This window comes from Phacochoerus africanus, chromosome 2 (assembly GCF_016906955.1).
Source record: "Phacochoerus africanus isolate WHEZ1 chromosome 2, ROS_Pafr_v1, whole genome shotgun sequence".
Lineage (NCBI taxonomy): Eukaryota > Metazoa > Chordata > Mammalia > Artiodactyla > Suidae > Phacochoerus > Phacochoerus africanus.
This window is the reverse complement of record NC_062545.1, coordinates 256,841,505-256,855,173: the sequence shown is the minus strand read 5'-3', so window position 1 is coordinate 256,855,173 and position 13,669 is coordinate 256,841,505. Positions and strand designations below refer to the sequence as shown.

General features: G+C 56.5%; 1 protein-coding gene across 1 annotated transcript in view; it reads right to left on the bottom strand.

Annotated features, from left to right (window-relative positions):
• COL27A1 (collagen type XXVII alpha 1 chain) overlaps window positions 1–13,669 on the bottom strand; it is a 154,770-nt gene that overhangs the window by 37,176 nt on the left and 103,925 nt on the right. The window contains 8 exon segments of the mRNA XM_047768236.1: window positions 3,671–3,724; window positions 5,532–5,585; window positions 6,943–6,996; window positions 7,814–7,867; window positions 8,949–9,002; window positions 9,283–9,327; window positions 9,413–9,457; window positions 10,254–10,307. Coding sequence (XP_047624192.1) covers window positions 3,671–3,724; window positions 5,532–5,585; window positions 6,943–6,996; window positions 7,814–7,867; window positions 8,949–9,002; window positions 9,283–9,327; window positions 9,413–9,457; window positions 10,254–10,307 — 414 coding nt within the window.

Here is a 13,669-nt window from a genome sequence, read left to right as displayed (position 1 = left end):
GCCAGCTAGGCTGTGCCAGGATGGGGCACGGGCTCTTGCCCATGTTGGCAGAGCAGGTGCGAGGGATGCAGCCTGGGCAGTGGGTGCTAAGGAACAGGGCAGCACCAGTTAGAAGGCCACCTCCCCCGGGACCTGTGGCCAGGCTGTAGGTGGCTGAGCTGTCACTGTCCCAGAGAGGCTCCCAGGGAGAGGGTATGAAGTCATGGATAAGAGGAAGGGGCGGGCGGGGGAGCAGGCATGGAGAAGCAGAGTGTCTTGGCCAGTTGGGTTTTCTGGCACCAGGCTTAACGAGGGATGCCGACAAACTGGTGTGTGTCCAGGAGAAAAAGCAGGATGCACAGGGCACGGGGCTGGCACCTGGGAACCGGACGGCTGAGAACACACCCCTTGGGCCTGTCCTGTGGGGGCCCGAGCTTGGGGTGCAGGAGGCTGGGGTGCAGGTCTGCTAGGGCAGTTTCCAGCTCCAGTCCGGGAGGACTTCCCAATAAGAGGGGTCCCGAGATGACAGAGATGGGGGAGGGCAGCTCCAAGCTGAGGTGCCAGCTCATGCAGAGCAGATCTGGGCACCAGGAAAGCACGGACAGGTGGGCTTCTGAGGTCCCTTCCCCCTGACATTCTTGGCTTCCGGGCCCAGCCTGGCATGGAGACAGGGCTGGCCCTGATGGCCCTCCTGCAGACTCTCTTGGCTCTAGGATTGCCCTTCCGGCCTGCCATCCTGGCCACCTTCTCTCCCAGTTCTCAGAGGCAGGCAGCCTGTTCCAGGTGGCTGGGCTGGTTTTCAGTGAGGGACCCCAGTCTGGGCCCTGCAAGGGCACCGGCTCCAGGGACTCTCCAGACCCCACCTGCCCCCAGCCTGGGGTCCCGCACAGCTTTGGTGGCGTCCTGGTCGATCCCATGCAAAATGGGCTCTGAGGGAAGGCCTGTAGCATCCCCGAACCCAGGACATCTGCCAGTGCTCAGAGGGGCCTTACAAAGTCGCCCAGCTCAACCCTCACTATTTACAGATGGGGAAACTGAGGCCCAGAGAGAAGCAGAGATGTCCCAACACTGCCTGTGAGTCCGCGGCAGAGTTTGGGGAGACGCTGGGGTCTGGTTCCTTCTAATTCCAAGGTTCTCTGCTCAGGGGACCATACCTCGCTCACCCCTGGTTTCAAATCTTGCAGCCACCTCTCATTAGCTGCGTGACCTGGGCAAGTTTCCTCATTGGCAAAATAAGCGCCAAAGGGTTACTACAGGAGGTTGAAAGAGATAATCCATGTAAACAGCTTAGCATAGCATCTGGTGCACGAGGGCTGGATAAAGCTTAGCTATTCCTAGGAGCCCCCGCCTCCGTTGCCACCATCAGCGGGCTCTCCGCAAACTCAAAAGAGAGAAGCAGCATAAACTGTAAAGTGCTGTGCACCAAGAGGTTGTTTTCACCATGAAGGTGATTCTTGGACAAACATCATCATGGAAACAGATTCTCTCTCAGATGCCTGCGAGGACCCAGGAGGACGCCGTATGTCTGCGCGATCACTTTGACCCAAGGTCTAGGGTAGAACTGGCTTTGGAGGGAGTGAAAGAGGAAGCAGCCAGGACCAAGGAGCCAAGGACAGGTGAGCAGGAAAGAATGGGTGAGGCACCCGAGCCCGGGAGACCCCCCCACCCCCTCAGCAAAGATTCCAAGAAGAAGAAACGTGGCTGCTCCGAAGTGGAGGGGCCCACACGCTGTGTCTCAGTTTCCTCCCCCGTCAAGTAGGGAAGGTAATGAATCGGGCACAGAGGGATGCTGGCAGGGTTAAGGGGGTTAACTCGTGGAACACTCTAAAGGCAGGTGACACCAGCATGATGAGGGCACGAAGCATTTTAGCTAGAGGCTTCGTCAGCATCATCACCACTCAAGCAGGCACTTGGCAAAGGGTGTGGCGAGCCATCAAGTGCTCCGGGGCTCCTGAGCCAGTACCGGTTATACTCTCGGATGCAGCAGGGCTGGAGGGGAGAAGGGGTAGACAGATGGCTGACGAGGGATGCTCTTGACCTTGCCAGCCAGGGGCCTGTTACCAAGGCATCCTGGGAAAGCAGGACCTCCAGGGGATGAAGGTCTGGGGATGCAGCAATGGATGCCCAGAAAAGAGGGGTGCTTATCTGAGGTCACATGGAGAGTGACAAAAGGAATCCTGGGATATGGCACTTAGGACTCTGGGCTGGGCAGCTAACAGGACAGGCCTGGGAGAAACCCACCTAATGGTCTAGGCCTAGGCCAGGGCTGGAGGCCAAGGACAGGCCTGGGCTAGAGGTGTGGCTGGTAAGTCAGAGAGCAATGCCCACCTGCCCTGGGTTCAGGGGAGCCCTGGTGCCTCCCTCAGGCCCCAGCATCTGTGGCTGACAGATGAATTTATGGAATGTGGCAGGGCTGAGAGAGGCCCATGTACACGGATGCCAGAGAGCCCTGGGTTTGCATTTTGCATTTTCCACTCACAGTCATAGACTCTGGGTGAAGAGACATCAGCCTGAGCCTCAGTTTTTTCACCTTTAGAATGGGTGCATACTGCAGAGAGGTAGCCAAGACTTGGGTCCTGGCTGTACCAGTAACTAGCAGCATATCCTTTTTTTTTCTTTGTCTTTTTGGCCGCACCCGTGGCATATGGAGGTTCCCAGGCTAGGGGTCCAATCGGAGCTGTAGCCGCCAGTCTACGCCAGAGCCACAGCTACACAGGATCTGAGCTGCGTCTGAAACCTACACCACAGCTCACCGCAACCCCAGATCCTTAACCCACTGAGTGAGGCCAGGTATCGAACCTGTATCCTCATGGATACTAGGCAGATTCATTTCTGCTGAGCCATGACAGGAACTCCTAGCAGTGTGTCCTTGGACAAGTTGCTTAACCACTCTGAGGCTCAGGCTGCTCAGCCAAAGACAGAATTTACCCCCCAGCATTGATGGGAGTGATACATACAAAGGGCTCAGCATAGCACCTGATGCCTCTGTGACTAGTCCTCTGCAAATAGTGGCTCATGGGTCATGAGTAGTCATCACTATTCAGAGCTTTTAGGATGTTTGGAAGATAATAGATAGCAAAGCTGCTGGCTCTGGGCCTGGCACAGAGCAGGGGTTCAGGTACCTCTCTGGGCCAATAGAAACTGCAGTTTCAAGAAGGGCAGCAGCAGGAGTTCCCGTCGTGGCGCTGTGGTTTAACAAATCCGACTAGGAACCATGAGGTTGTGGGTTTGGTCCCTGGCCTTGCTCAGTGGGTTAAGGATCCGGCGTTGCCCGTAGCTGTGGTGTGGATGGCAGACGTGGCTTGGATCCCGTGTTGCTGTGGCTCTGGCGTAGGCCGGCGACTACAGCTCTGATTGGACCCCTAGCCTGGGAACCTCCATATGCCGCGGAAGCGGCCCTAGAAAAAGGCAAAATGACAAAAAAAAAAAAAAAAAAGGCAGCAGCAAGGAGTGGAAGGGAGGGAGGGTCCCTGGTCCTGCCTGAGCTGGGTAGGGGGTGGATGCTGGGCAGGACTCACCCTCACCCAACCTGCTCCCCTTGGGAGCCAGAGGTCTGATCTCAGAGCTGATGGGAATATGATGCTACTGGGGGGACACTTAGGTCTTAGATGGAAGGACAGTAGGAGCAGAGGTAGAAGGAAGTTCTAGAACATTCCCTTCTCCTGAGGCTCTGCACCAGAAGGACACTTACCTTCAGCCCATCAGGTCCTGCAGGGCCACTGTCACCCTCGAGGCCTGGCTCTCCCTGGAAAGGGCAGCGGGAAGAATGAGGAGGCATTACTGGGGAGGGGGCCCTGGCATGCTTTTATTTCCTCCCCTCCCTGGGGCAAGACTCCAACCCCTGATCTCCAGGTAGTAGGGTCCTGGAATGCCTGGCATAGCTAGTAAACAGTGCAGCAGACCCCTAAGGCCCAGCCTGTTCAGTCTGCAGGGTGGGCTGAGGTAGGGGCTACACAAGTTAGAAAGTGCTGGTAACTGAGCTGTGCTGGACGGGTGGCTTGCAATGGGGAGGGCGTGCAGCCTAGGGGTTGAGAAAAGCTTCGATATCAGATAGACCTTGATGGGTGCACTGGGCTTCCCACTCACTGGTGGTGTGGCCACAAACAAACTCCTTAGCCCCCATGGGTGTCTATTTCCTCATCTGAAAATGGGGCTACACTTCCTTTAAGAGTTCCTCCGAAACGTAGTATAAGCATCTAGTAATATACTCCGCTAGATGTATTATTCCCGGAATCAGAGGGAGCCCTCGTAGAAGGCCTTGGTGGAATCCCATTTCTCAGATGAGGAAAGTGAGGCCATCCCTCCGACATTCTTGCCAGCAAATCTGGGAATGATACCATGGCCCTGAATCCCCATCTGACCTTCCACAGGTTCCCTGCTTGCCTTTCTAGCTCCAGAGGTGCCCCTGGATGCCTCTGTTCTGTAAATGGCTATCAGATTAAGTCCGTGTCTGTCTCTGCTTTTTCATAGTCAGTATCTGAGCTGGAAAGAGCCTCAGAAGTCATCAGATGCAGGGATGGCAAAGACATGACAGGTGCAGATTTCATCCCGCTTGTACCCATGGCAGACATCACTAATTGATCTACGAGAATGTGGCTCCACAAAGGCAAGGCCTTCTGTTACTCACTGCTGGGAAGTACCTGGCACAGAGTGGGTGTCAAGTGAGTGCCCATCATTCTCTTTCTCAATATTCCAGATGGAGCCTCAGGATCTTTCTTAACATGGCACTCTAAGAAACTGTACTGCTCAATCCTCGTGGACAATGAGACTACCGTCTCAAGGCTTCAAGCGCCACGCTCATCCTCTCTTGCCCTGTGGCCTTCTGCTCTCATTCTCTGTCTTAACTCAATTTGCAGAACCTCTGTTAACTTTGGGCAGGGGGTGCATGAGGCTTTGGAAAAAGGGAAAGATGAGAAGTTGGATTGGAGGCCTGACGCCTCCATGAACAGAGGCCCCCACACTAACCCCTCCTCATTCCTGGACCCCACCTTCCCTGTCCATGAGGTGCTAGAGGATGCCTGCTCTGTATCAGTCACTGCACCCCACAGTCCATATTCAGGCAGGGACCTTGTAAACCAGGCACAGAGTGCGGAGAGGTAGATAGAGAAGCATCGCAAAACCTCTCAGAGGAAGCCAAGCCCTGTGGGTTTCTTTTGGTAAAGGGAAGGATAACCTTCCATGGAGCAGTTTTCAGGATGATAACAGGCGTTTTTCCATAGAAGCACTCCGAGGTCTAATAAATTTGGAGACTCTGGATTAATACCCCTCCCAACTCCCAATTTCTTGGTTGCAGGCCTTCTCAGTGCCTTGAAAACACTATTACTAATGTGTAAAAGGGAACACTGAGCATGAAGACTCTCAAACATTTTGACCACAGAATGCTCTTCTCTGAGGAGCACCTCTGCATTGTGGAAAGGCTGAACTGCCGAGGGAGTGGAGATTCAAGGTCTGTTTCTGCAGCTGAGGAAACTAAGGCTCAGGGAGGCCAAGTAAAGCCCTTCCCTCCACCCAGGGGGATGCTTTCCAGGGAGAATGAATTTGCTTTGACTTACCCGCTGCCCAATGAGGCCCTGCTCTCCAGGGGTGCCCAGAGGCCCAAGGTCACCCTAGGAGAAGCCAAACACAAGTCCATGGGGATGGGGTAGGACCAGCCCCGGCCCTTACCCCACCTTCTTGTTCTGGCAAGTTCTGATTTGGGGGAAGAAAGGGGGTGGAGCCAGGGAAGCTCTTTCTTCCCTGGGACCAAAGAGACTGTAAACTGCCAGCCAGAGCCCCCTGTTCCCAGTGGGTCCTGGGCATGCCAGAACCACCACTCCACCCCCACCCCAGGTCAGACTTATGTAGTGCTGCTCTAAGCACCTTTTTTTCTGTCTTTTTCTAGGGCCGCACCCGCGGCATATGGAGGTTCCTAGGCTAGGGATCTAATCGGAGCTATAGCTACTGGCCTACACCACAGCCACAGCAATGCACGATCCGAGCCACGTCTGCAACCTACACCACAGCTCACGGCAATGCTGGATCCTTAACCCTCTGAGCGAGGCCAGGGATCAAACCTGCAACATCATGGTTCCTAGTCAGATTCATTTCCTCTGCACCACAATGGGAACTCTGTCTTTCTTTCTTTTATCTCTTTACAGCCGAATCCGCGGCATATGAAGTTCCTGGCTTAGGGGTCAAGTTGGAGCCACAGCTGCTGGCCTACACCAGAGCCACAGCAACGCAGGATCCGAGCCACATCTGCGACCTATGCCACAGCTCACAGCCATGCCGGATCCTTAACCCACTGATCGAGGCCAGGGAATGAACCCACATCCTCATGGATACTAGTCGGGTTTGTTACCGCTGAGCCACAACGGGAACTCCCCAGAAGGGTCTTCCTTATGTGGGGACTGCCAAGCTATACTTTCTCCCTGCTGGTGTCTGGAGGAGGCTGAGCTCTGAGCCCCTAGCCCCCTGCCCAACCAGAACCATCCCATTTCTATCTGTTTTACATGTGGGATGGTTTCCTGCATCATTTGATCAAAGGATCCTGGAACTAAGTCAAGCCTGACAGTCCCAGGTCTCGGGGGCTGCACAGAGGGCAGATTCTCTTCCACCAGCAGAGCGGGGAGGGGGTCTGTCCTCAGAGCCCAGCGATCAATGGGCGCCTGTTTCCCAGCAGGTAATGAGGGGCACCTGCACTGAAATGCAGATGGTATCTCAGGAGGCCAGGAGGGACGGCTGCCCCGGCATGGGGCAGGTGCCAGAGAAAACACTGCCAGGCAGGGGGACCGAGGCGGGGGCTCCGGGCAGGCCAGGCCATCCGCTGTGGCCATGGCCAGGCCCTGCTCCCCAGCCAGAAGTACAGAGACCCCATTATCCTAGGCACAAGAAAGGCCCGTTTCTCTTCCGAGGAGAGGACACGGCCGCCAGCTGGGAGCTGGTTTCAACAGGCCATTTTTCTTTTCTTTCGTCCCGCCTTACCTTCATCCCAGCTTCCCCAGGAAGGCCTGGCTCTCCCACTGCACCTGGTGGCCCCTGCAAGAAAATGCCATTGGTTCCTTCTAGAGCAGGGGCTGGCCCCTGGTTGTAAGGGAGGAGGTAACTGAGACAGGCTCAGAGGGGGCAAGGAACGTGCCCGAGGTCACACAGCATGAGAGACACAGAGCTGAGTGCAGGCTGTAGCCTCCTGGGAACTTGGAGCTGGGACTAGGCAGAGGCGGGTGGTTGGGCCCAAGCTGCCTGGCTGCAGGGCTACCCAGAGGCTGCTGGAGCCCTCTCCCTCCCTGGGAGTGTGGTTTACCGCATTAGGAGCCTGTTGGCAAGCATGGGGAGGAAAATTTCATGATTCACATAACACCAGGGGAGGAAGCCAGCGGATGCTGCATTCAGGGCTGAGGGATTCCTGCCCTTCTCCCTGCAGCCAGGCCAGGATGACAAGAGTGGGAGGGATCCTGAGTTATCACCACTGGCATGGCCACAGACAACTGCATCAACCCTGGGGCTCTGTTTTCTCCTCTAGAGGGGGTGTCTGAGGCCCCTTCCAAGCCCCTTGCTGCATGACCTTCAGAGGACTGCAGCTAAACCTCTGTGTTGGGGTGAAGTCCCAGCAGGGTGGGGGCAGGGAGCCTTGCTGCCTTCCATGGTGCCGAAAAGTGGTTGGGCACCCCTGCATCCCACCTGCTGCCCCTGGGCCTGGGAGACCAGCCCCTTACCCTATGGCCTCGTGGTGGTTCCACCCTCTCTGCCAGGGCGTCTCCCCAGCAGTCCCTGAAGCACACAGGACAGGGACCCCTGAGGACGAGAGTCAGGAGGGGCTGATACCAAGGGATGAAGAAGGGTCCTCAGCACTCACCTGGGGTCCCATCTCTCCTGGGGGGCCAATTGGCCCCTGGGGTCCCTGAGGGCCCTGGAAGATAGACAGACATACAGACTGTTGGGAGAAGCCAGCCTGGACCCTCTTTGGGGTCCGAGGCTTGATAATGCCATCTGGAGGGGTGGGTGAGGGAGAGGACCCTTAGCACCTGGGACTCCGCAGCCCACGGCCCCACCCTTGCAGCTCCCTTCTCACCCTGGGTCCAGAGTATCCCCACCAGTCCGTCCACACCCACACCCTCCCCTAGTCACCTACAAAGACCCAGTGTGGACTCCCCAGCTCAGAAGGCTTCCAGCAATCGAGCCTTTGCTCGCTCTGCTCCCTCTACCTGGAATGAATGCCCTTCCACCCGCCCATGGTCAATCTGTTGTTCAAAAAGGCATCTGCTTGGGCTTCAAGAGGTGGGGCTGAGGCTGTGACCTGGGGGGGCCCTCCATCCTCCACCCCCACCCCTCCCAGGACTCCTCCTCTTGAGCCCCGAGGCTGTGCTCTCCTCTCTATCAACCTCCACAGGCTGCTCATGGGGCTCCCTGACGTGTAGGCTGTGCCCCCAAACCCAGCCTTCCAGGCAGATCTTCTGAAGGGTCACCCCTGTTTCCAACCCCTCAATGGCCCCCTGTTGCCTTTGGGATAAAGAGCAAACTCTGCCCATGGCCTTGGGTGACAGGCCCCCGCGACCTCCTCCTGCCTTCGCTGATGTCCGGCTCACGCCACCCTGGCCACGCTGAACTCCGTGGTTCCCAGTCAGCGTGTTTATTCTCATCCTGTCCTTCGGAGACCTGAAGTTTCCCCCTTTTTCACCACGCTAAGCACCCCGTATACATTGTCTCATGTCATCCTCACAGCAAGATGGCAAGGTGGGGACAATTATGCCCATCTCACTGGCAAGAAAACTGAGGCCGAAAGGCAAGGGAGCTTAGAATCAACCCGGAGCTCTTGACCAGCCTAGCCAGTGCTATCTCCCCAACCTGTCCCATCAGGATGGCAGAGCCCCAGGACTGTCCCTCTCCAACCCCTCTCCTTATGTGACCCCAGGACGCACACCCCCAGGCCCGGCTGAGACCAGCCCGCCAGGGGCCAAGATGCAAAGAACAGCCAGGAAAAGGGTACTTACCGGTTCTCCTGGGAGGCCCTTGGTGCCTGGGGGGCCAGAGGGACCTGGGATGCCCTGCAGGGACAAACAAAGGTGACCTGAGCCCCTCCAAGGCCTTCTCCACCCTGCCTGTCCCCTGGGTCTCAGTCAAGCTGTCATAGCGAATGAGGGTCCCACCCCCGCCCTCTGCGGTGTGGTGGATGGCCAGACTGAGTCTCCGAGGAAGAGGCATGCTGGAAGGCCTTCCAGGCAGGTGTGGGCAACTAGAACCTTCAGGGTTTCCACAGACATAGGAGAACTTTAAAGAGGCTATTTTGTCCCCACGAAGAGAATGGCACAAACCAGCGCTACTTACAGGAAAGCCTCGTGCGCCCCAGTGCCCTCGCTCACCAGCCGCGCCCTGGAAGCACATTTGGGGTTCATTAGAAGCACGTATCACAAAGCTGGGAGTGGGGAGAGGGGCTGGCAGCCTCGGCCTGACGTACCTGCTGCCCGGGCTGGCCGGGTCTGCCCTGTGGTCCTGGAGGGCCCTGTGGGGAAGCAAAGCACGGGAAGGTGGGAGGGGGTGACAGGGAAGCCCCTTCCTGAAGAAGAGACTCCCACTCTGCCAGAGATGCAAGGAGTCATGGGATCACGGCACCCACCCCTCCCCAGTGCACAGATGGGAAAACTCAGGCCAACCAGGAGTGGTTCACCTTAGTCCCCAGGGGCTCTGGGTCGAAAACCAAGGACCCCTGATGGGGTAGGAGCAGTCTTGGCTCTCAGGGGTCCTGAGGAGCTGGGGGTCAAGGCCATGCTCAGTTCCTCCTCACGCTCATTCTAGCTTATGTCTCTCTTGCTCACCAGCTTTTTTTTCTTTTCCCCCACAGGGCCGCACCCGCGGCATATGGAAGTTCCCAGGCTATGGGTCGAATGGTTTGAATTGGAGCTGCAGCTGCTGGCCAGGCCACAGCCAGAGCAATACGGAATCTGAGCCACATCTTTGATCTACACTGCAGCTCACAGCAAGGCCAGAGACTGACCCCACATCCTCATGGATACTAGTCGGGTTTGTAACCAACTGAGTCACAACGGGACCTCCCATCGCTCACACGCGCTCTTTCTCTCTGTCTGCCAGTTTATTCTCCCTTCCCTGCCCCCAGGCTGGGGGCTTGCCAGCACCAGGAAGAGTGGCCAGATGAGCTCTCAGAAGCCTGCCCGGCAGCCTCTCCGGGACTCCCTGCTGTCCCCAGGGGCCTGTTACTGAAGGAGGCTGCGAGCCTTGGTTCCCGGCTTCCTGACCCAGCGTGGAAGGCAAGAGGAAGGGTCAGCCATGGGGGTCGGTACCTTCAGGCCCCTGGACCCCTGCTCCCCAGTTGGTCCGTCTGGTCCTCGGGGTCCCTGGAATAGGAAAAAGGGACTAGCACAGTGGACAGTAGGGGTCTCCCTCGGGCTGGGAACCAGGAAGGTGGGGCTGCCCAGAGCCTTGGGCCTTTCCCTGTACAAGCGGGGACTCCCTCCACCTCCCACTTGCTGCCCACTCCCGCCCTCATGTGGGTCACCAAGTGCAATGCCTGCTGACATGGCTCTGCAGAGGCCTTGGCACGGGTGGACTCCGCTAGAGGCCCTACCGTTCTGGGGCTGGTGGTGCATTGAAACCCCTTTTAAAGAAAACTTAGGGGATCAGCCAGCCAACTCATTTCACAGATGCGGAAGCTAAGGAAGAAGCCAAGATACATGTGACCAAATCCCACGGCCCGGTCTTCAGACTGCTGTCACCTGTCCTTCCCAGAGTACACATAGGGCAGAACCAGTTTGTGGGCCCCAGGCCTGGGGGAAACTGATGGAAACTGACCTGGGGAAGGTCTCAAGAGGCCAACAGTGCAAGCTAATCTGGCCCAGCCCTCATGAGGAGGGGAGCAGGATCTGACCCCTGAGACAGGATTCTTGGTCTTTGGGAGCTGGGAGGCCCCCAGGGCAGACAGACTCTCCCCTTCCCTCCATTGCACAGATGGGAACACTGAGGCCCTGCAGGGGAAGTGACTTGTCCAAGATCCTTTTAGCATATTAGCAGCTGGTATTCCCTCCAGGGCTCCCCTCTGTGGGGCCGCCCATGGGGACATGGATGGGATGGGGTGCCCTGGGGTCCCCCATGGAGAACAGTGGAATGCTTGTTCTGCAGGGGGGCCAGGGAGGCCGCGTTGGGGAGATAAAGAGGATTCTGTGAAGGAGGCTGGACCATCCCAGCCTGGGAGCGTGGGGACCAGTCACAGAAGGGGACAGGGAAATGTCTGGGGGGGAGGGCATGAGGGATGAGAAAACATCAGAGAAATCATTTAACTATTTAACAAGGAAATTCTTTATTTCTTTCTCTTTCTTCCTTTCTTTTTCTTTCTTTCTTTCTTTCTTTCTTTCTTTCTTTCTTTCTTTCTTTCTTTCTTTCTTTCTCTCTCTCTCTCTTTCCTTCCTTCCTTCCTTTTTCTTTCCTTCCTTCCTTCCTTCCATCCTTTTTCTTTCTTCTTTTTACAAATTCGAAATTTTCAATTAATAATTGAACCGGAAACAGCGTCAATTCCTCTTATCAGCTGCCCCAGGCCTCCTGATGCTTCAACTTCATGATGCAGCCTTAAATACTGCCTCACTCAAGGAAGACACCTGGCCCTAGGGGGTCCGGTTCTAGGCACAGGACTGCTCAGGAAAATGCTGTGTCTCAGGGAGAACGAGGGACTGCCCCTTGCTGCACCTCCATTAGCCCATCTCTGAAATGGGAATGAGAAGTCTCCCCCTCCAGGCAGGAGAGAACGCACCTGGCAAGGACTCAGTGCTCAGAATGCCTGCTTCTGCCAGGAGCCTGCAGGCACCCGGGGCCGAGGCGCAGAGCGATGGCATGGCACATCTGGATTCAGCCCCTGCCTCAGAATAGCTGCTATCCCGCTGGGAATTGTCACGGGTTCAAGACCAGGTTTCGTCTGAGAACATGGAGGCAAGTCCTGGTTTTGCAGCTGGCTTGCTGTGACCCCAGGAAAGCCCCTTCCTCTCTCTAGGCCTCAGTAACAGGTGGACACTATCAGACCCCTGATTCATGGACAAGGCCCTGGTGGAGAGGGGGGCAGCCTGGGGTGGAGGGCACCCCAGGTCATGAGAGCCGGGACAGAGGCTGAGCTGATGGTGGGCGTCTGGGCCCTCCTGAGAGATGGCTTCTGGCCCTGGCCTCTGTCTCTACCTGAGGCATAAAGCTTCCCGGGAAGGGACAGCTCTGGGACTGGAGTGGAGGGCTTGGCCTGAATCACACAGCACCTTGTTTTTCCTGGAAATCAATGCCTTTCTGGGAGAGAGCTTAGGAGAGCTATAGTCATAGTAAAAACATCATCAACAGCAGCAGCAGCAATAATCATGAAAGCTATTCTCCTCATTTTACAAATAAGGAAAGAGCCTATGGTTGCTCTGCTCGTATGTGGAGAAGCCAGAATTTGAATCCAAGTCAGCCAGATGCCGTTTTTTTTTTTTCCACCACCACCTGTCATTTATCAGCATGGGAGTGAGCTCCCCATCACAGGGAGTATGCAGGTCAGGGCCAGGGGGGCAGGATGCTGGAGAAGACAAAGTCTAAAATCCCTCTTACCTGGGAGACTCTGTGATCCCCTGGGAGCACCAGAAAGCTTGGGGAGAAGCTGGGGGTGGGGGTGGGGGGCGGAAATAGGACCCACCGTTCCTGCCTGTCTAGAGGAAGGAGAGGGAAAGGGGCCCCAGCAGGGAGAAGCAAGAGGGCAGCGCACACCCTACCCCTTGTTCTGGCCACTCTGCAGCTAGTCCTGTGCCCTGTGGGTGTCCCAGTCCTGCCCCCTCCTTCTGCAAAGGAACACAGGGCAGCCCGCCCCGCTGGAGGCAGGTCTGAGTTTCGGTCAGAGCCACAAGTCTGTTCTTTGGTAGCCACGCCCCGGGAAGATGTTCGCAGTCACAGCTGGGGCTGCCTCCCAGCCAGGCTGGGCTTTGGGCTTGGCAGGGAGGAGCCCCAGGGGATAGAAAATCCAGCCAATCACAGCTCTTGTGAAAAAAGGGATGGAGAGGGCGTGAACGCACGGGCCCAGCGCTTGTACGCCACGGCCCTTCCAGGTGCCTAGCATTCGAGGAGCTGATGAAGGGATTTAATCCCTGCAGCCATCCAAAGAGGACGGTTCCGTTGCTGATCCATTTTACAGGGGAAAAGCTGGAGCCTCGGAGAGGTCAGGGCGGAGGAGCTGGGAGCTGAGACCAGGGCTGCTGAGCTCTAAGCCCCACTCACAGCAGCAGAGTTCGGGGTCAGGCACTTGGGTCCCAGAGTCCTCATGACTCCCTCGAAGTGGGATTTGGAGGGAGACAGCGGTGTTTCCGAGGTAAGAGGGCTTTTAACTTTGTCTACTCCAACATCCTGCCCTGCCTCTGCCCTGCACACCCCCTATGACAGGGAGCTCACTCCCACACTGATAAACACTGACAGGTAATCGTAGAAACAATTGTGCATTTGGCTGACTTGGGTTGAAATTCTGGCTCTTTATAACTTTCTCCTAAGGCTAAACAATGAGCCTTACAGAGGTTAAGAAACTGGCCTAAGGTCCGACAACCGGTAACTAGAAAGGCAGAGATTTGCCCCGATATCTGTGTGACTCCAGAACCCCCCCTCTTTGCGGCCAAGGGACTCAGACCCTGATCAGTAGCTCTACCAAGAGTCGCGGGTCTGTGGCCTCATCCAGCCCGGGCCTTGACTCCTGAATGCCTGTTATTCC